This window comes from Apteryx rowi, unplaced genomic scaffold (assembly GCF_003343035.1).
Source record: "Apteryx rowi isolate R43461 unplaced genomic scaffold, aptRow1 scaffold_56, whole genome shotgun sequence".
NCBI classification, from domain to species: Eukaryota; Metazoa; Chordata; class Aves; order Apterygiformes; family Apterygidae; genus Apteryx; species Apteryx rowi.
Window position 1 is genome coordinate 1472191 of NW_020450827.1, and position 23192 is coordinate 1495382.

General features: G+C 38.2%; 1 protein-coding gene across 6 annotated transcripts in view; it reads right to left on the minus strand.

Moving 5' to 3' along the window:
• The window catches only part of EBF2 (early B cell factor 2), a 143090-nt gene that overhangs the window by 15763 nt on the left and 104135 nt on the right, over positions 1-23192 (minus strand). For 3 of the 6 annotated variants that reach the window (XM_026081817.1, XM_026081819.1, XM_026081820.1), the window contains 4 exons: positions 20596-20677; positions 10016-10133; positions 8101-8231; positions 7357-7483 (listed from right to left, as the gene is read on the minus strand). In XM_026081817.1, coding sequence (XP_025937602.1) covers positions 7357-7483; positions 8101-8231; positions 10016-10133; positions 20596-20677 — 458 coding nt within the window. Of the gene's footprint in view, positions 1-7356; positions 7484-8100; positions 8266-9452; positions 9463-10004; positions 10134-20595; positions 20678-23192 lie in introns of all 6 variants that reach the window. The other 3 variants (XM_026081821.1, XM_026081818.1, XM_026081815.1) reach the window with 2 other exon arrangements.

Genomic DNA, 23192 nt, shown 5'->3' on the forward strand with positions numbered 1-23192 from the left:
TGAGACAGACCATTACACTGATCCAGATTTTCTGTTTATCTGTGTCTGTCTTTGGTATAACAACATGAAGGTAAAAGGTCATATTCCCGACTGAGATACATTTTATATTTACTTTTTATTAAATAATTATGGCATGGCATGAAGTTTAAATATTACAGAAGATAATCAAATGGGAATTGAATAGAGAAAACCCAGACCTGAGAATTTAGTCTTGGCTATACTTAGAATGTCTTTGCTCTCCACTGGGAGCCATTCTGGTTTGCTTAAGGAGTTTAATAATACACATTTCAACTGCCACAGAAACTACATCCCATTTGGGAAGAGGGTTTTTGGGTTTTTTTTCCCCCCCAATAATCCTGAGAATTATAGGCCAAATCTCTCAAGAGCCTATACATCATTATGTGCCATTTCTCTTCTTGATTACAAGTCTAATCAGTTACGTTATATATCTTAAGCTAAGCAAAAGCGATGTAAAGTATATGGGAATTTAAATATATATGTATATATAGTTAACTAAAAATAGCTAATGGGAATATCCAAAAATCTAACCCAGAAAAAGAAATTGGCTATTATCCAAAATTCATTTTTTTTCCCAAGGGTTGACATGCACATTTTCATTCTGTTCTGATAAATAGAAAAAAATTTCTCAGCAATGTAGAATTGTTCTAAGAAGAATTCAGCCATTTTGAATCAATGTATATATTATTTCTTTCATCACAAAAGATTTTCTGCACAGCCTGCAAAATTGCCTTACTACTAGTTTTGAAATGAAAATTTCTCTCATGAAATGCTGTTAAAAAACAACATCCAACACTTGCAGAAGTAAATGGTACCTTTCCAATTGAAGCTGCAACAGGTGAAGGCAAGATGTAGAATCCATCAGGAAGTTTAAACAGCTTCACCACAATACCACTTCCACAGAGGAAAAAAAAGAGCTATTGGATCAGTAGTGATTTAGCTACATATGTTACATAGAAATATGCCAAAATTAGATCCAAATGCTGTTGGGTGCATGGATTCAGAGACCATAAAGTAGTCCGACATGGAAGCAGAACGCTCATTATTTCCTACAAATCAGATATCTGAAATGAAATCCCCAACGAAAGTGGTTCAGGTATAGCAAAATCCCTTTGGCAATTCCCCAATCCAAATGTATTTCAAGCACAAGAGGTCTCTTGAATTTTCCAGAACATAATGTGAAAAATTGTGCATTGATGTAAGATAATGTGTTCAAAAAAAAGCAACAATCTAGTGAACAAACTAAATTGTCACTTATTGTATAAACCTCACTCCAGCATATTGTTTTAACAACAGAATTGTTGCAGTCAGTAGCAAGGAGAAGTCAAAATGCCCTACAGCTTGCCTGACTTAATTTATGACAAGGCTCAAACAGAGTATGGCACAATGCTGCCTCTTTTAAATTGTTCCTTATCCTCCAAAATCCATGCTTTCATTTTAAATACAAGTCTCCAGCTATTATGACTCACTGGGATAGAAAAAAAAATCTCTCACACTTGAGCAACTGATGCCATGACATCTGTCTGCATTTGCAAAACCTGAAACAACAGCTCAGTCCCATTCATCTCAACGGGGACTAACTCAGATACCCAATGATAGCAGTGCTGACATTTAAAATATTAATTATTTCACCACACATCAAAGCACATAAGACTGGTGAAGGAGGATGATGTTATGAAGATCTGCACAATTTACCATGAGTGACAGCTCACTCTTAATATCGTCAGTGAGTGTCTTGGGAGATGCACACTTTTCCTCTCCTCCAATCAAAGAAGGGCCACAGTCAAAGACCTTAGCAAAGTTGTGCAGCTCATCTTTGCTTTCCTTTATGAAGTGGCGCAAAGGTCGAGAAGTCCGTGCTTCGCAGAGTAGCAGAGAGAAGAAACAAAGCATGCAGAACCTCGAGGTGCATCTGTGATAGGAAAACCGAGCCAGAGCGCATAGGTAATATTTTGAGTGTGATGCCTAACCTTCTTAGAGATGTTAGCACAGAGCAAATAGGGTACCTGTTGTGGATTTAAAGGTGTGAATTCCAGCCTTGCACCACTGACTGCCCTCACGCAACCCAGCTGCAAACAGATGCTTGGTATTCACCCTGCAGAACCAAAATTGCCATGCTACTGGCTGCAGAAGCTTGCTGGCTATAACCATGCTCATCTATTGGTCACCTGGGCTGGGGATGTACATACACACAAGTCAGTCTACTCTGAGCAGTATATTACAGTCTACAGTTGGAAGTACGCCACCAGAAGTGTACTGCCACCTTTCTTTTTCCCATTCACACTCACTGCAGCCCTTTGATTGTGACATTATTCAGTCCTATGGTGTATTTGCTGTGCTGGTAACAGCTGTTCCAAACACCCTACTCCTAACACAGTGCTGTCTCCTATTTCATGTGTCTTCCATAGGCTAAAACAGTCTCTGCAAGTGCATTGTGTCATATCACTCGTATTCTGGCCAAGGTTAATTTCCAGAGCTCACGGCATCCTTGTAAGCATTGTTTCCCACAAGCAGATAACAAGACCTTCTCAAATCTCCTTACAAGCTTTAGCAAAACAGCGCCTCCTATCCGTGGCACCTGGCTCACAGACTGATACAGTACAACTGGGAGTCCAACATATCCTACAGATTATTTTATATTGCATTGCTCTGACAAGTTAACCCCTGGAGGATTTCTTCACAGCAAGGAAAATTATGTTCAAAATCTCCCCGATGCACACATTTCTAGGTTAGCATCTCTATGACAAACTAAATGCAGAGCTGTGATCAAACTTAAGATATGAAAGCCTAGGAGACATATCCTCAGCTGGCATAAACTGATGTAAGCATTATTAAAGTCAATGGAACTATAATGGAACTACTTACAGCAACAGAGAAGTCGAATTTGTGTATTATTAAAGACAGAGTATGAGGCTACTGCTAGATTAGCAGCAGAGAACAAATGTCTTATTATTCTAGGAAGAGCTGATGAAAGAAAGGTAATTCAGAACATGGAGATCTATGCCTAACTTTATTCACAACAGTCTAAGGTTCACACTGGGACTAAATGTTTAGCTGTGGTGAGTTAAAAATATACTTTTTAACTCTCTCATTTTAAATATATACCCATTACTAAATTACGTAAGTTGGTTCAGCAAACCCTGTTATATAACAAGCCATTCTCTAGATCTTTGCTGTACTCTCTGTAGTATACTGTTAGATGTCCACAGAACCCTGCTGTCTTCACTCTTATAAGAGTTTTTCATCTGGGAACCTTATGGAAAAGTCCACACATTACATTTTGGCGATGAGAGGAATTTGATGGCTGAGTTGCAGCACCCTGAATGATAGCACTTAAGAGTGGAAATGCTGACAGAACCATAACTGCAGCAATGCTAGCACAGCACACTTTGCTAGTAGCCTATTATAAATACACATTACAGAACACATAGGAGCTCCCATAACAGCTCCACTGTGGCATTTAGATTTACCCTTGAAATTTATATCTAATTTTTATACTCATCTTTTTAACAGTTTATCATTTTCTTCTTCAAACAACCTGTCTTAACATTACTCTTTAAAAAAAAAAAAAAGCTCAAGTATAATCAGGTCAAACATTAATACTTGATTGTATATTAAATATTGAGGGCATAGGCAGATATAAACTTCACACTACTAGGATCATTGCTTTTCTGTTTCCACCCTTTAGAATAATGTTGGTGGTCTGGTGATTAAACTATAGAACAGAACCTGAGAGATCTATCTCCCCGCCCAGCTTCCGTTTTCCTGCATAACCGCAGGCAGGCTGCTTAATCTTTGTGTGACGGCGCCTTGTCTATAAAGTGGAAGTACATATCTTTCTGGGCTGTAACTGTTTCACCACTTCTAATGCAGCGAGGCCCTGATGAACCTTCGGAGATCTGGTTTTATATGAATAATTATTACTGTTGTATCTGTGAAGTGCCTATACCCAGCTATTCAATACTTCTCATATGACTTGACCCTTTGTGCTTTTCATCTGATGTTCCCTCAGCACTTAATAATTATTAAGGACTTAATACAGTGAGATCCTGGTAGTACTGGGGCTGCTGGTTGTTGCTGCTGTTATTAATGCTGACAGAACTACATCTTCCAATGCTATAAGCTTGCTGGATTTCACACTCTGCAGTCTCCTGGGCTTGATGTTAAGGTCTCTGCATTTCTTAGGTTTTTGCCTAATGGAGGTTGAATATAGAGGGAATTTATTTAGAGGAGAAATTCACATTTATAAGGGGGACTACAAATCAAGAGAGAGGTAGTCTTACATCTCTGACACGTTATCATCTATAAACTTTGTGATAGCTAGGAAGACTATATTGCAATATAAAGTGCTAATACTATCAAGAAAATAACAAGCTTCAATTATCACAAGAAAATGGGTTTTCTCTGTGATGCACTGGGCTACATTACCAACAATATTAAAATCTATTGAGCTTTCCTCCTCACTATTTTATATGGTATTTGTCTGCCAAACTCTACCCAACAAATAGCTGTACTTCAGTATATTATTAAGAATATTTTGCAGAGTTCTGTGGATATACACACACACTGTGGGCAGTGGGATTTAAATAACCTGGTTTGTTGGAGTTGTTTCTCTGGTAGCTTCTCTGCTGTCTAATAATATGGTTGAGCTCTTACTTCAGCCTTTCCTTCAATGGAGGATTAATTCAGATCTGTTTCTTATGCTTTTCCATTTTCACAAAATGTGCAGGAACCGTATATCTTTGACAGTTCTACCTTTCTGATAAAATCTAGTTGAAACTGGTCAAGAGGTTCAAAAGTTATTTGGGAGGGTCTGAAAAAGAGAGATTACAGGCAGAAGGACCTTGTTTGCCTGAATGTGGTTTGCCTAGGCTAAAAAATCAATGTGTGTGTTCATAGCAGGATCACAGTAGTCTTCTGATATCACAGCCGTGGAAAGAAAAAAAAAAGCCACCATGTTATTTTCATAGCTTATAAGTTGTTTTTACTGCTATTAGCAGCAACGACCTGGGGGAATTGATTACACAGGTGAGCCTCTACCTAATAGCTGTGTTTATCATTTTGCCTGCCATGGTGGGAGAACTGCAAGTTCTTGAATAGACAGCTTGAAAAGTTGTCTATTCTACCCTCCCTCAAACAGCTCGGCATCTTCTGTGAAATGCTGTTTTGTAACATATGGCAGTAAGCACCCACTCACTCCTCAGAGAGTGCTAACAGATATCCCTATGCCAATAGCAGCAGTTAAACAGGGATAGTATATTTAACTTTCTTCTCTTCTGCCAGTTCCTACCTACATCTTCATGTTGTCTTTTGTAGAGGCAAACTAATTAACATGTCAAAGAACTGAACTACAGTTTGAGTCCAGTCCTCTCTAGGTGGCACAAATAAGTCTTGCACTTAAACCAGCTTTACAATGATAAAAAGACTTTTTTTTTTCCATGGAGAGATACACAATCCTATCTTTTACATCTCTGTGCCACTCCAGTCCTGAACTTCCTTCAGTACAGGTATTAACAGCATACATTTGGTGACCCTCAGTTATACTTGTGTTGAAGACACTGTGAGATCAAGGTCTCAACAAGCAGAAGTGTCATAGAAGAACATTTTCAATCTGTAGCAATAACCAAAAAATTAACAGTCTCTCTCTCTCTCTGAAGGTAAACGCATGAGGCTTAATGCTGCCCCTACAAGTCCTTTGCTACTTACAAGTCAACAGCACTGCTCCTTTGCTTAAGGACTGCTAGACGGGGGAAGTTAACCTGTCCCATCTCTTTACAAAAAAAATGTGTATTTTCATGCAGATTTGAAATTCTAACCTTCTGGGTGGCTTTGGCCAGTTATCTCTCAGTGAAAGGACACAGGCTTACCCTGCTTGGATTTCAGATTCATCTTTTCCCAAGGACTGATGAATCAATGAACTGCCTTAGAAGAAAATGTATTTTAAAAGCTTTTGGTCAGATTCTGGTCTCGCAGACACTGGCATAATTCTAGAACAACTTTGTACTGCTTTGGGGTGCAAGATCAGAAGGAAGTCCTAATGTCCTTGAGCTTGATTCAAAGCCAGTTAAAGTCAGTGGATATCTTTTCACTGTCTTCAGTTAACTGTGGATCGGACCTTTATATCATAACAAAAATAATCCTTTGCCAGTTAAGCTTATATATTTTTAGAGCACCTAGTATAACTGAAGGCCTAAGTCTTGCTGCACATTTCTAGGTTTACCATAATATAAATAAATACCTATTTACATACAGAACTAAATATTTATTTAGTATGTGCACTAATATGGCATATGCAAAATGGCATAAGACAGTATCGGGATCTTTACAAATTACTGCTACTTCCTAAATTCTAAAATGTCAGACTTCCATTCAAAATTTTCCAATTTTGGAAAAATTCTGACTAGTTCATTCTACAGTTGGTTAAGATCTTCCCCTAATATTATTAATAAAAAGTTTGTTGGACCTTCATTATTATTTTTAGTTGAGTTAAACCATGATTTAAAATTTGTCACATATAACACACAAATATTATTTAATGAGGAGTGCTGCTAATAAGAGGCTTTTAAAAATTAAATTGTTGCTTGTATTACCAGAAATCTGAATATTATTTGGCAGTCACAAGTCATTCAACTCAAATACAAATCCACCATTTAGAACTCAGTGCACCATTACTCTCCAGACATACTTAACAGGATACAAAAACTTTAGTATGTACATTGTATGCCATCACTATTACTACCGTTACTGACAGTTCAATAAGATGGTCATCTGGTCCCATCTGATTTTTCCTTTCAGATCTATAGATTGCTCTCTCCATAGTATTAATGTTCTCCTGCTAGCAGAGGTGAATGTAGGGCACTAAACAAGTTGCTAATCCATTTAAGAATAAAAAAGCAATTGAATTTATTTTCAGTTCAGCTCATTGGCTTCTCTCAATACAAGATACTCTCCTTGTCCTCTGGGATTATCTTGAAAATGAAAGGTTACCCCCACTGAGAGAGAAATGTAAAATAAATACTGTTATAAATAAAACATCTTCCAGTATGTAGAACAATGCTATCATGTTACTGTATACTCTCTCTGTATAGACAGACCTATACTGTAACAGCATGAGCTCTATTCTGCAAAAATATTAACGTGTAGTAACAGCACCTTAACACCTCTGCACGACAATGAAGCTATCTCCTTACGTGTTCAAATGCCTCAAGTAGCACAGTGGCCTTCAGCAAGGGGCAAAATAAATATATAAATAAATAAAACACAGAGTTGTCAATACTGTTTACCAACAGACAGACACTCAGAGCTCCAGCTCCTCTAGCGTAAATCACAATCGCCTACCTGTGTAAATAAACCTGCCCGGGGCGCCTTTGCAAAACTGTTTGGATTTGTATGATAATGTCACTTCAACCACTCCGGGAATGTGACGTGGAGGTGTCTGAACTCGAATGGCATGAGGTGTGATAAGCTGGGAAATAACAAAAGGAGGGACACAATTATGATATGTCTGCATTATTCCCCCCCCCAACTTTATCCTACACCCTCCAAACGTGCTTCTTGAGTAAATGCATCGCTTATTACTGCATAGGAAATGCTATAGATCAGGCGGGGGCTACATCTGCTCTAGTTTATTGCTTCCAAGAGAGGAAGACACATTTTAGGATAAATTGTCATCAGGAAAATCCTATTGCCTATCCCCATTGTTTAATTGCTGACTTATGTCTGGACCCAGAGGGATTTATTTTTTTCCTTCCAAAACTCTGACCCTTTCCATGTTCCCTCCCCTCCTCCTTTATTTCTTTACCTTTACCTGTCTCCAGATCCATATTCTCACCCCTAGAATTGTTCAGTCCCATTCTGGATATTACTAAGCAGTTGGCCTCAATAATATCACATAGCAAGGAGTTCCACAGAGCAAACATTCCATAGAAAAGGGTTTCCTTAAGGCAGCTTTATATGGCCCACCTTACACACCACAATTTTTGTACCACTGTTGGAATAGGCAAATAAAATGTTCCCCTTCCACTCTCCTCAAAACAGCAACGCATTTTTTCAGCTTAGCAATAGGGAAGTACTTCTGCCTACCTCACTCCATACAAGCATGGTTCCAAATACAACTTGCAGCCCGTCAAAGAAGTTGTCTCCAATAATGATCACCATTGCTCCCCCTGTAGTCCAACCTTCACTTGGGCTAATTGCTTTGATGCATGGTGTGGCTAGAAAAAGGACAAAACAGAGCAGCAGGTTAGGGTTTTTTGCACACAGTTTTGAGACTGTTTACAACGCTGGGTTTGTAAACCCTTGCAAGCAGATGGGTGCAGGCAGCTTCTGTGCACATTAAGCAGTGGTAAGTCATATTGATGCAAACTGTAGCTTAGAGCAGCTTCACCTGTCCACTCCTGAGAGTTTCTGCACTGCTGCAGCTTCTCGGTTGGCATGAATTCCCCCATGCTAACCAAAGCCTAGGACAAGTCCCCTCCAGCCATTCACCCATGAAGGCTGCTTTACCATTCCAGGAATCCCAATAAATAAATAAATAAATAAAGCATGTTTTCTGCCTTGCTAGTGTTAATTACTTGCCTATTCATTACTGGCACTTAACGTCGTGTCATTAAAGCCTAATAGGCCAACTGTAGTGGGTGTAAAAATGAAACGCTTAAATGATTGTGCAGAGGCTGTTTTAAAAAAACGTTCATTAGCATATGATCACACAAAAGCAAAATCCGGTGGAAGGAAACAAAGATTAAGATTTATTAAGTTTATCAATGGGTAAAAAAAGATATGGAAATATCAAGTGTTTCCTCCAATTCCTATCAGGAGACAATTTCTAATAATTTTCTTGACTTTATAGAGTAGATTTTTTTTTTCTTCTCTCTTCCATATGTTCAAGGCCTCTGGACTATACATCCCATCAGGAACCCAATATGGTTTCCAGGCCATAACCAAAGTCAATCCATCACTCCATTCCCAATGTTGACAGGGTCAGAGGTGGAGGGGAACTTTGGCAGGGCTCCAAAAACATGAGACTCCTTTGAACAGCCAGTCAATCACATCCAATCAGTCAAGGAAAAACTGGATGGCTTCCTAGGCTTGGAATCCTGGGATTTTCCTTCTACCATTTCACTGCCCACTGGGGGAGAATTAACACCACTCTGAATTCTTTACTGATTCAATCATTTTCTTCCAGTTCATTAATTCTTCTTTAAGGGTGATATAGGGCACATTTAAGAAGCGGGGCAACAAAACATTATAATGAAATAATATCCTTGCTTGTCTTTTCTACTAACATCACTAGCTCTTCTCACTTTCACTAGCTGCAGGGGAGGGGAAAGTAGACACAGATAGCATTTTCTAGTAATTTTGAGTACTGTCTGTGTGAGAGAGAGGTGAAACATGTTGGAAATGAATGGATTAGAAGAGGGAAAGGAGGGGCCTACCATTTTGAAGCTTAACAGATATAAGTATTTGTAATTGCTTTAATACACTCCAAGAACCATCCTGTAGACAGCCATGAGTCTTGCTTAGCCAAACAAACTAAAATCAATTAGTGTCAGTTGCCTTCTGTGCATTGTTATGCTTTGCACATAGTTTGTTTAAGGGAACTAGTGACACTTTTTCATACACATCTTGTGCTGTAACATTTCTGTTTAACTAAGATGTCATGTTGCTTAATTTGCCTGAAATCAAATCTATCCCAGCTGAGCAAGAAGTCTGAAATTTAGATAATATTTAGTGGTTTTATAATGTTTTTCATCTTCACAGTACAAACTAATTAATAATTTGGGGGGGGAGAGAGGGGAGTCAACCTCTTGATGTAAGGAGGATCATATTTTTGCATGCAGTAGACAGTTTTTCCCTGCTTCTTGCTTCTCTAAAACCCCTGAGGTTCTGTAGTTCCCCCTTAGCTCTCCCCTTGCCTCCTGAAAACAAACAGAAATTCAAGAATGGGTAATATGCTTCTGTATTAACTTGTGTACTGTTCTTCAGACAAAGATCCCACCTTCTGAGGGGTCAAGTCTCCTTGCTCTCCGTCCATGCTTGGAGTTGTTGTGAACAAACATGTTGTCAGACACTGCCAATACATGCCCATCAACATTCACTGTTGTTGATAGCACAACCTAGATATTTAAAAAGGGAAGAAAAAGGAAGCAGGTAAACAACTTGGATATTCAGCTTGTAAAGTATTAATTATTCAGTTCAGTTAAAATCCTGTTCTGTTTGTAAAACGTGATCATGTCCTGCAGGGTTTACTCCCTAGCAAGGAAGGGGGAAATATTTTCAGCCTTTATTCTGCGCATTAATTCTATTTAACATAGCATCCTAAGGGCCATATAAAGCCTTTAATGTACAATGAACCAGCAACTGCAGATGGCCCTAAATCTAGTTTCCTATGATCCACTGTAGCATAGCTGATGGCATAGAGGTCTATATGTACCAACCAGGAGGGCAGGCTGCAGAGCACCACAGCAATTTGCCCTCTGATACATACATGCAGATTCAGAGCCATCTGCTGTACTGTGCACACATGCAAATGTATCTGCATCTGCTCTGAAAATACAGGTCTCCATTGACTGAGCAAAATGGAAACTTCTATTATGTGAAAACAGTAGCTAATATCATGTCTGGTGTTTGACAGATGCATGGTTAGTGCCTCTTCAAAATCAACTGAGCCTGGGCACCCAGAATCAAGCATCAGTTTTGAAAATCTTGGCCTCTGTGCCTTATCTTGCTGGACTCCGATAGCTTACAAGTTCTTAGAGGAAGTAACTGTATATGTCAATTAGTCCCATTTTGTTCTCCCTTTAAAACACAATATCCAAAGCTGTACGTCCTATAACTCTAGAAATATATGTGCCTGTAAACCACACACTAAGAAAAAAAAAAATTCTTTGTTTTAACTACTCAAAGAATATGCAACTTATTGAAACTTTGAGGTTTGGACCCTTAACTGGTGTAAATCAGCTTAATTCCATTCAGTTGCCACACAGCTGTTGAGAATCCGACTCCAGGTGTGTTTATGAGTTTTTACAGATACACTTGTCATGCTCTAGGTAAGAGAATGTCAAACTCTAATTGTTGATAAACTATATTCAGTGTATAGCAGGAGAAGTCTTGCCGTCTTACAGGATTATGCTAGTTTAAAGACTGTTCTCTCTTTCTTGACACAAGTTTAATTCATTCCAAAAGGCTCTTGTCATACTGTACTCTAATACTTCTCAAGCATTCTTGTCACAAAATGTGTTGCTTTTGTTTGCCAACTGATTTCATCATTGTACATTTGGGTGGAGTGAGACTCCTATCCAAAGTGAACATTTCCCGCATGACATAGCTGAACCCACTCAGATGCACTTCATTATTTTCCGTTAAACAATGGAAATAAATTTTAATCTCTCACTGGCCAGAAGAGACCACACTATGGCAACAAGGGAATAGACCCGAATTATTCCAGTGTCTGAAATATTTACGACAAGTGTTTAAATGGTAACCAAATGTAAATCACAAATATATCATATGTATATGGTTACATTATACAATATACACATATCTGGCTTAACATACACAAGGTATGTGATAAACACACACCCACATGCTCACAGTATGAGATTTTTCTAAAATATGCAGACTTCAAGCATACACCCATTCCATGTTTGAATAACCGTTCAGGTGTAAGTGTTGCCCAGAATACATGAGCCCCACTTCCGCCAGAGTTGCAGAGATCCCTGTAGCGTGAACACTAACAAGAAATAGTCCTCTGTTTAGAAGATAAGTGCTGAGCATCTTCTATTCCCTGAGCAAGCGGGAAGGGAAGACACACTTTTAGACCCCTCTCCATGGCTGGTTCCTTTTTTATTTACCGCTCCCATTCATCACAGGAGGGTCAAAGCCACTTGGCATTTCACAGGCTGAGACCTAGGGTAAATAAATACAGCATTCTCAGGGACAGGACAAAATACAAAGTTCAGATCTGGACCAGAACTTCCTCAAAGTTTTGGACTTTATTTGCCTTAATCTCTATGGTACTACTGAAATTCAAGATGGACCTTTGCCATCTTTGCTAAGACACTGCTAGCCAACTCATTAGCAATGCTGTGAAATAAGAATATGTAAGAGTATGGATATAAAATTTACTGGACTTCTCCACTTTGCTGCAGTCATTTCCTCTTGCCTGATGAAGATGACAATTCAACAATCCAATTGTTTTATACTGAAGATTAAAAACCAATGTTTTATGGATAAAACGAAGAGGAATGTGCATTCCACTATGGTCTCTAACTCCCAGGCCCTTCCCTTTCACAAGCCAACTGCTTTCCCCCAGTGAGTATTTCCTGGGTCACGAAGGGTGACCCTTTCCATCTGGAATCAATCAGTCAACTCCTGACAACTTCCTGAAACACCTCACTCCATTTCCTGTTCTCTCCCCCTTCTCTCTTTCCCCCTGGTTTGCTTCACTCTTCAAAACTGCAGGCCACAGCAGCTTAATGTTAGAGGGTCAGACACAGTTAGACTCCAAAACACTACACAAGAACACCTTTGACCTTCAAAAATCTTTACATCTTAGCTAAACAAATCAAGGTCAACATATCTTACCATTACCTTGTTAACCATTTATATGCATTTTTGCCAATACCCTTCTGAATACATATTTATCAATAACACTTGTTCTCCTAACATCATAAAATATTCCAGGCTTTTTTTTTTTTTTTTTAACCTGTATTTAGTGCTGATGAAAGGTGATGTGCAGACTTCCCTGGAGATTTAAATTCTCAGATTTGTCCGATTTGTCCACAGCACTGGCAAATTACTGGCAAATGGGTTTCTTTTCCTGACCTGATGGCACTACTTGTAGTCAATGAGAATTTGGCCTCTATGCCAGTTCAATTGATGGGGGGTATTTTTTAGCTAAAATCAGTAGTTAATGCAAAATATAATCCTAGGAGAATGATGTGAGAACATCAAAATATGTCAAGGAGACAATGCATCCTGATAATTGTAGTTTAGGGCCAAATTTGACCTAGACAGCATAGAGACAAAAGATTTTGCGCCCTTAGCTGGATCCTCCACTCACTCCTCTAGAGTTTCAGAAGGCAACAGGTAAAGTAAGACATAGATACAGCAGTACGCTATTCCTTCAGAGATCCAAACTTCCCTCCATAAGAACTGTGAGGGAACTGCAGGCTCCTAAGTGGGGCTTCCTGCAGGTGTTAAGATTCTCTTTGCAAATCTGCAAGGTTCTTGTTACTAGCTGTGAAGCCACAGAAATAAGATAATGACTCCCCTGCAGCACTGAAGAAACGCATGCGCTATAATCTCCGGACTATTTTCATTTCCCAGGTGGATTTCTATAATGTACTCTCCGCTCAAACACCACGCTGAGGGTTCACCTACTGTGACATGTGGCCCAACTGTGTTCAACACACCAAACTCAGGTTCCCTGAGCTGCACTGTCCCCCCTTCACTTGTCTGCCCTATTTAAAGTGCTGCTATTACTTTACAAACCTTTACCTGGGTACCTTAAACATCGCCTCTCTGAATCCCCACTTCTCACAGCAACAATCAGTCTATACAGCTCCCATCACCAGTTTTCAGACTGAAATCTTCAACTCTTGCAGCAGAAGGTTTCTGTTAATTATTGTGTCCCCTAATCAGTAGAGAGCGCACAGAAGTGAAGGGTGGGTAGTGGAGAAGGCAAGTTCTGTATCTACCTAAAAGGTATTATATTCAAAAATTTAGAAGTACTGTGAAGCGTTTCGAAATCCTTTGACAAAGGTATTATGATCTTTCCTCCCCCATCTATATATTGTATCAGTATTTGCATGTTCTAAAGTATGCTCCAAATCACATATATGCATGTAATCATATATCATCATTCATATAAAAGCTATATCATTCCTAGACACCTATATAGACATATGGTACAAACATTCCAGGCATACAGGCATTTACTTACATGTAACATATCTCATCACTGTGTAAATGATCTCTCTCAAAAAATTCCTGTTACCATTCCAAGTGTGGAAAAAATTCTTTATGACATTGTACATCTGGAAACAATATTACATTCCTGATGCACTTTCCCTTATAACTCTGCAGTCACAGAACCATGTTATTTTAACTTTTCAAAAGAATAACTATTATGAGGATTTTAAAAATAATTATCATTATTATTATTTTCCAGCTGGGTGGAAGAAAAGATACATGTCAGGCCTCATCCTGCTGTCTTCACTTGCACAGGACTCCCATTGATGTCAACAGGCTTTTTGGTTAAGTGACTAATACAGGAGTAGATGCTATAATATAATGTGTTTGCTTCATAGTTGGATTAGGAAAAGGATGAACAATGTGAAAAATGCCAGCAGCTTCTCTCTGCTCAAAATTTCCACAGAATTCTCTGGGAATTCCTCTCTGAGCCCCTGACACTGCTGCGTGGTCCAGGCTAACAGAAGAAACTGGGCACATGGCCTTCATTTCAGGAGTAGGGTCTCCTCAGATTGGAGGGGCACAGGGCTAATAGACACCTCCTGGATCACTGACATCCAGTCTCCTTCTATTACAGGCAACCAAAACATGTAGCCACTTTCCTACAATTGTCTTAAACCAGTTCAAGTTTTTGTCTTCAGTATTCCTCTTGTTTTAAAGCCTACTTGTCCTCATGGTTAGGGACCTTATGTCTTACAGCCTAAATTTATTCGTAGTCAGTTTATACCTAACACTGTCTTTAAAATTATTATTTCCCTTTCTGATCCACCTCAGGATATTTTTAGACAGCAGTTAAGTCCCTTCTCAGCCAATGTTACTAAGCTAATTGAGTCAAGCTTTTCTACTGCTCTCCTGTCCACTCCCCAGTCACCTTAATGATCCATTCCTGCACCTGTTCCAATTTCATTTTCATCCTTTTTTTGAAGATAGTTAAACCAGAACAGTATATTGTATTCTAAACAAGATATCAGTGGGGTACAGTGGTACAAATACATCCTTCTTTCTACTGTCAGAGCTTACCTGAGACATCGCAGGATCTCATTTGTGGTTTGTTGTTAATAGATTTAATAGATTCTTAACTCACAAGAACCCACCTCTCTTACCCATTTTTCTCTTTTCTGAATGACACAGATCCTTCTGTGCTTCATATTAGAACCTAGCTGGGTGAATTCTCAAACAGAGCCAGCTTTGCTCACGTGCCTGGTGATGAACTGATCCAACCACTCTGAGGTCAGGAAGGAAACTCCCCAGGGATATACCTTATTTTTCCTTTCTCTCTCTCCCTAGAGCACCTAGGGGGGGGACACCTGCCAGGAAATATCCCATGTCATGATTTCTGCTGAAAACAGAGGGCAATCGCTGACCTTTCTCTTTTCTGTTCCTAAAAAATCATATTGGTTCAAAGATGACCATTGTTAGCAGTGGTGTTCTGTTACCCTGTACCGTTCTCTGGACCGTGCCACTTTAAGATCTGTTTAATCAGTATGTTACTGGATGAGGCAGAATTCCCAATCAACAGGAGGCTAAATGCGTTACCACCAGATCTAAGCTGAAGCACTTTAGTTGAAGTGCCTCATCTTAATTCCACAGAATTATTGTCCCCCATTACACACTGGTCGTTACCATTAAGTATCATTGGGCTTCAATCATGTTCTCTAGGAGAAGTCCTCATTAAGTGGAGGGCATCATGGGTTTTTTATTCTGTTCCTGGGAGAATCACTCTCTGAGAATACAGCAATGACAGTAACAGCAGTATCTATGAAAACTCAGATGTGCTTATTAGCTGAACTTAAAGAATCATCATTAGGGTCATTTGAATAGGTGATTGAACCATGTTTTGTTTCGTCTTCCTCTGATGATCTCTCCCTTTTATTCAGAAACATTTTAATTGATAAACAATCAATATTTGCTTCAGTTAAATTCACAAGGACATACTACTCAATCTGCATACATATTTGGGCAGCCACCAAGTAACCATGAAAATATCCATTAGTTCTAGAAAGATTCCCTTAGCCTGCTTTACCCAGTGACAGACACTGAAGGAGTGTGTGACTCACAATAAAATTATCTTATTACTGCAAAAAAACTAAGACAGTGATCACACATCCTTTAATTTCTGAGGTATAAGAATTCTTTCAACAGTAGAAAACCCCTGTAATCTGAAAGTTAAGAGATTTTCATTACGTGTTTGCAGGTCTACTTCATATTACAGCAAATTTCAAACAGTTAATGTGATCACAAAGCAGCTGGTGCTGCTCTCAAAACTAAAGAATTATACTAAAAAAAAACAAAAAACACTGCAGGCATCTGGAGCTGTATTAAATTTACAATGCAGTGTTAATGTAACCTTTCCACCCCTCATCCCCCCACCTCCCCTTTAAAAAAGGGGTGTGATAAGTGAAATTTAACATTTAAGTTAGTTTAATATACCATAACTATACTATACAATAACTAACTCTTATAGCAGATCTAGAAATGAGGCCGAGGCCAGGCTCAGAGACTGGATCCCGACGCCCTGGAACTTTGGTTATCATCCAAATCAAGCCCTAACTGTGTAGCTTCACACCCATCTCTAATCAGAAGCATTAACTTGACACTCTTCCAGACATGAGTAACCATTCTCCCATGCTTGAAGAACTCAGCAAGATGCACTGTGCAGTACAATTTCCATGTCTCTTATTTACAGTTGCGTCTCAACAACAAAGCCTGAGCTTTGGGCTTTTGTTCAAACTCCATTAAAGAGCAAAAATGTTTTTTGATGAGACTATTTCAGTTCAGATTTCAGTAGCAATTTAAATGATGAAAACTTTGAGAGAGGGATTCTCTGTTTCTTTTATAACCATAAAAAAGGTATCTTAATGTCTCCTTCACTTCTAACAAGCGCTATTCCACTAACAATGAATATATGTGGTTCTACAGAAAACACAGGTATAAATTAAAATATATTCAGCTGAGCAATGCTACAGAAGTCAATTTATTTATGTACAGAAAGTTAAATGTGTGGAAATGTTTGAAAGACAAGGGCCTTAATAACAACAGCTGTACAAATAATTTATTAGGGAAAACCAATAAATGTTTTTGAGCTGACCCAAGAATAAAACATAATGAATTAAATCATAAAATGAATAAAGTACCCTCATGCACTGTGCTTTTTGACCCTGCTTTACTCTGCTCATATGTTCTTGTACTGGTAGGATGAACAACTGTCCTTTCAAACCTAATAAAAAATCTTGCATATTAATTACTTTGCCTGGTGTAAATCTTAACTAAAATGAAAAGGAACATGTTCACAGCGTACACAGACACTAATAATGGTTGGGGTGATATCTCTCTTTTCCACATCTGACTTAAAAGGTGGCTGACAAACTCTGCTCAACATGAAGCAGGCAAAAAGTGCTTGCACAAATTAAAAGAAAAAAGAATAAGGAGGTCCCAAAAGTTAGAGACAGTAGAGCATTCAAGAAAGCTCTTTCTTACATCATATTCAGGGAAACTGTGCTTCCATCTTTAGAAACAACACGACGGAGCAAGAGCAAGCTATCTCTGTTTATTAATCCTTACAGTGACTAGATGATCATGGCTAATTTTCTGTGGAACATGAAGCATTTTTACTCCCAATGCATAAAATTTTGCAATTGAAATATATTTTTAATCTTTTTTTTTATATTCTGACCTCAGTTGTAGCTCAGTACAAAGCTCATCAACTAATGTGTCCAGTTTTGAACAAGTCTGAACGAAGATCCTGCTTTCATTCAAAACCCAAGCATTTTGCAATTTCTTTCAAAGGATTCATTTTTGTAATTCTGAAACGAAGTCTTCTCAATATTTATGGCTTTGACAAAAAGTAAGATAAGCCTAGTGGCTTTCCCTGAAACTCTTGATTAATTTAGGGGTTTGAACTTAAATCTCACAATGAAACTCCAAGGGTACGAACCCACATGGACTGAAAGTGCAAAAGGAGTTTAAACAAGCCCTGCAAAACCGAACCAGAGAGCTTCACTTGGCTCTATTTTTCAGGCTTGGCATGCTGTAAGGTAGAAAACCCAGATGAGAAGGAGTCTAGCCCAGACCATTTTCTTCTCCAATAGACCGCTGATTTGGGTAGAAAGATCAAAAGCAAGGCTACACTTCCTCACACGTACAAGAGGCATGCCAGGTGCATGGCATCCGAAACCCCGTGAATGCTCAGAGACTCATTCCAGTTTCCCTGTTCAACGTTCCACTGGAAATCTGAAGTTGTTAAGGCTCTCTAACATCACCATTTTGCATTTGGAGTTATGGAGGTGAAACACAGAATAAGGCTGATATTAGAGATAGATTTCAGCCAAAAAAAGAATTGGGTCCAAAATCCTCCTGCAGTTCAGCACTTAATCCAAATCTAGGATTTTAGTTTTGCCCGCTGTAGAGAGGGGCCAGCTAGCATAAGATTGAAATCAGATCTGAATTTTTTTAGTGTTCAGGTGTGTTTGGATCCAGAGTTTATTTTTCTGGCTGTTTTAACCAATATTACTTGTATTATGGCAGCACCTACGATCCCCAAGTGCTAATCAGAATACCCTTGTGCAAGATTCTTTACAAACCCATAATAAAAATAAGAGGTTCTCTATTTATGTTTCATTACATTCCACAGTCAGCCATGCTAGCTGGCTCTAAGAGCTAAGAAGTTCTGTTTACATGCTATAAAGCGAGTTTTCTTCTACTCTCAGATTTTTTTGCAATCTTGGCAAACAATATCTAATTGGTGTTTTTTCTTTATAGAAATTGCCACTTGGAAAAAAAAGACAGTACAAATTTGCTAATAATGACCATCTCTTTTTTCTGATCTCTTAGTATCTCTCAAAAACACATAATGGAAAAGTCACTGCAGTTGCTTTAAACCACTAGTGATAAAATAAATTTGGTCAGGAATTTTTCTTTAAATTTATTTCCATTGAAACCAAAAAATGAATTATTTGTTTGTATTTTTTGCCTACATTTTTCTTTAATGTTTTTGGAGCTTTCAAAAATATCAAAATGGATTTTTGTTTTCATCATTCAACATTTTCATTTTTCAGGATTTCTATTAAAAGCTGAACTTTTTTTTTTTTTTGATAAAAATACACCTTTTGTGACTTTTTTTCCTTCCCGGCAAAAGAAAGAAAAGTACTTTTCTGTGGAAAAATGTTTTAGTGGAAAGTTTTAAACAACTCTGCAAACTCCTAGGGAGTTTTAGCTTCATTTCATAAATGGCAACATGGCAAGTACACAAGCAGTCAAACATGAATTGGCAAACCTAAGAATAAAAGCCACTTTCCCATTTCAAGTCTTGTGAATCTGCAAGAAAATCACACTCCCCGCAACAAGTTAAGTTCCTCTTTGTACAGTGGATGTGTCCCAGTGAAGGTGCAACAGTAACGGTAACAAGTAATAACACCATTTACAAGGATAGCCTTTTTCATCGGTAGATTTTGAAGGCCTTGACTAGCAAAGTATGCATGCACTTTCTCAAAAGCTCTCCCGAATCAAGACCAAAAAATTTTATACAGGTGAATAAGCCCATCTGGAGAGGTGGAAAGTCATAGGTAAAGAAAGGTAAAATGATTCATCAAAGTCACCCTGTAAGTTAGTGGTCCAGCCTAGTCATCTAACTTGCAGTCCTGCATCCCCTCTGTTAGACCCTGCTACCTCACTCTCAATTGCACAAGGAGGAGTTAATTCTAGCATCACTTTTCTGCAGGGGTCTCCACAAGGCCACCTCAGTGCCACCATACAAAGACGCAGCAATGCAGCAATGCATCCAGCAAGTAAAAGGCTTGAGCATTCTGATAAATTTTTGCAAGGGATAAGTTACGGGTGAAATGCTTTTCAAACATAGTTGCTTAAAAGATTAGGGTAAGAGAGAAGAGGGATTGTGCCTGCCTTTCTCCTCACCAGTGTTTCAAACCTGACACACTTCACCTCCTTCTGTGTTTTTATTAGCTGGTATTCACAATACATCAGCGACAGCTATGATGAAACCAGTGGCAGGTTTCACTGCAAAGCAGCTGGGTCATTATCCCATGGGTCTTGTTGCTTTGCTGCGCGAGATCTTAAAGTGACCATGACTATTTTGGCAGCTGTTTTTAAAGAAGCTGAAAGGAAGGGAATGAAAGAGTTAAAAAGCAAAAGAGATGGTAAGAGATAGGGAGTGGAGGGAAATAAGGAGGCTGCTTGTGTACCACGTACAGAGCTACTTTGAAAAATTCTGAGGCATCTAAGTATCACAAACATGATCCCTGCTGTGGGCAGCTGTATGTGCGAGTGCTTTGCCCGAGGGTGTCAAATCAAATATCCACTGCTGGTTGGTACAGTACATCACTTCCCCTTGGGGATTCAGAGTGGGAAAAGAGAGAGAAGGGAAAAAAAAGGTTTAAACACAACAAATGAAGAAAAACTTTAACAATATCTGATATGACTTATCATTTACTATCATATTTATTATGAACAGTGTAGGAGGAGAAGAAAAACAAAAAACAAAAAAAGAAGAGAAAAGTAAAAAAGAGGAAGAGAAGGGAGAGAGAGAGGAGAGAGAAAGGAGAGAAGAAAGCAGACAGCTTGCTTAATGTTGAGCCTTATAAGACTTACCTGGAACCGTCTCATATCTCTGGGGTTCCCTGCTGTTTTCAAACAATTCTGATTGCACTTGAGAAAAAATTTTAAGAAGAACCTGGAAAGATAAAGAACCATGTCACTTCTATTAACCATAACAAAGTATGTGGTGTTATATTCCGTCTTAAAGTAGACATCACAGTGCTTTACATGATGGCATGTCAGTAGACCAGGACTCTGAGAACTTACAAAAAAACCTCAGAAGTTAACAAAAATCAGGTAAATTATAACCAATGTGATTGTAATCCACTTTGAGTTGCTCTCTTAGCTGGTATGAGTCAACATATCTATGCTGATTTATACCAATTTCTTCACTGCACTATTTTAGCCAATTTCTTTATCTTTCTCTTGCAGATAAGGTCTTTCTTTTGCTGTCTGAATGGATTTTTCATGAAACAATATAGAAGGATAATGTTATTGTAAAAACTACAAAAACCGACAGGGCAGCTCTGAGGCAAATAAGCCCTGAAACTACTTAGAATGTATTCAGAAACATAGAAACAAATGCAACTCCCAAAAGAAGCTGATAAGATTTCATGACGACTACATTTTTAGTTATTAAGATTGCAGTAACTAAAGCAGAAAAGCAGAACTGCCAGGAGTGCAGATTATAATCTTACATAGATTTTGAGAGAGGATAACAAAAACACAAATTGAAGTAACACATGACAGCTCATGCTGTCCAAACAGATAAACCTATTAACAGTGTACAAAGTTATCATGCCAATTATTTTTGCCCTGTCACATATACCTATCTTCATTAGTTATTTATTCTGCAGAATTTAGTTTGTCATGTACGTAAATTGAATCTTCAGTATGCTTGACTGGCCTACCCAACCCTATGAACTAGAGCATACAGATTTTTATTTAGAAATATTAGGCAGACATTTTTCAATAAGCTTTTCCATACAAAATTTTCTGTCAAAACCATGGACAAAAGGATCCATCCCTTTATCATCTGATTCATTTATTAAACTTGTGAATTTCAGAGACTACACTGTATGAAAAATCATAGCTGTTGGATTAAAAACAAAACAAGGATGTCTGTAAAATTCAGATGTAACGAACAAGACTTTTTTTAGCATCCTCTATCACAAGTGAAAATATTTTCTGTGATTCCTTTCTGATTGTGCATTCCCATTTGCACGACAAAATGGGTTTAACTACAACAATTAAAAAAAATCAGAGATTTTAAGATGGGTGTGAAAATAAAAAGGCTCCGATACAACAAAAAAGTAAATAGTTGAAGAATTGATTTAGAATACAAAGAACAGTTTATTTATTTATTTCTCTTGCTGAGTGCTTTCCTTAAAAAAAAAAAAAAAATCAGCTTTTGCAGTAAGTTAAAGTCCCAGGTGAGCTAGGCCTATTTCCCTTTCTGTTACTATGACAACGATTTTTTACCGCAGTCCCTAAGTCCCTTCAGAACTCACACATTCATGCCTTGAATTAGAACTTTAAAGGAGAAAGATGTATATTTCCTAGGGTTTACCAATAACAACCACCAAAATAGTCCTAATACAAGACAATAAAGCAGAAATCCACTTTTCCTTGTTATTGCTACTTTCTTTGCATCGCTTACCATTGTGGTATTTCTCTTCCATCTGCCCCCAACGCACAAAGACATATTGAAGGACCTGATCCATTTATATGTTGCTTGAACAAAAACCTTCAAAAATCTCTCTACTACTGAACACACAAAGAAAGACCCAGCTAAGGTCATATGAAAATGACCATCACAAAATACATCCTTCCGGTGAGCTATTTTCATTACAATGTTCTTCTTTCCCCCCTAACATTTGTGATAATATTTTTAAAAATATCTAAAGTATTTATTTTCTGTGTGTACATTTTGCAAACTATTATTTTTATCCCCATTATTCCTTCTTGTTTACAATTTAAACAGCTCACTGGTTCTTCATGTGGCACAGACTAAGGCAGAAGTGTCGTGTCCCTACTGCAGTCTCTCCTCACGTTGGTATTCAGGTTCAGTGGGAAGGATGGATCAATGCTCCTTTGTCTGAGGGCAACTTCTGCGAACAGAGCCCTAGTCACTTAGCTGTATCTGAACTAAAAATCATACACAACTTCATGTCTTCGGAGTAGCACCGAGTGAATACGGCACACAAATGTGTCTGCTAACATCCTCTCAAATAAGTCCTATTGACTTCTCATGCTAAAACCTGTGACCTCCTTTATTCGAATGATTTGGTAAGCAAGATTTTATCTGTTAGAATGTTTTCAAAAAGTAAAAATATTATGCAGACTGGCATACTCAAACATTCACAGGAGAATTGGAGCCAGAAATATTTCTCGCAAACCTTTCTTCCCCCTCCCCTCTCCCTACAGTTATAATGCTCAAAAAATATTTGCAAATAGATAAACTGTGACGAGATCTATATATGCAAGGAAAAACTATAGAACAGAACTAAACTATATTAGGAAACCAAGACCAGTAACTATTTACATGGAAATCAATGAGCCATTGGATAACTGATTGTTTTAGAGGGTAACGGCAAACAAACCCCACAAGAATCATGCCTGTTGTTACTTTGAAGGAAAAACAAAAGATC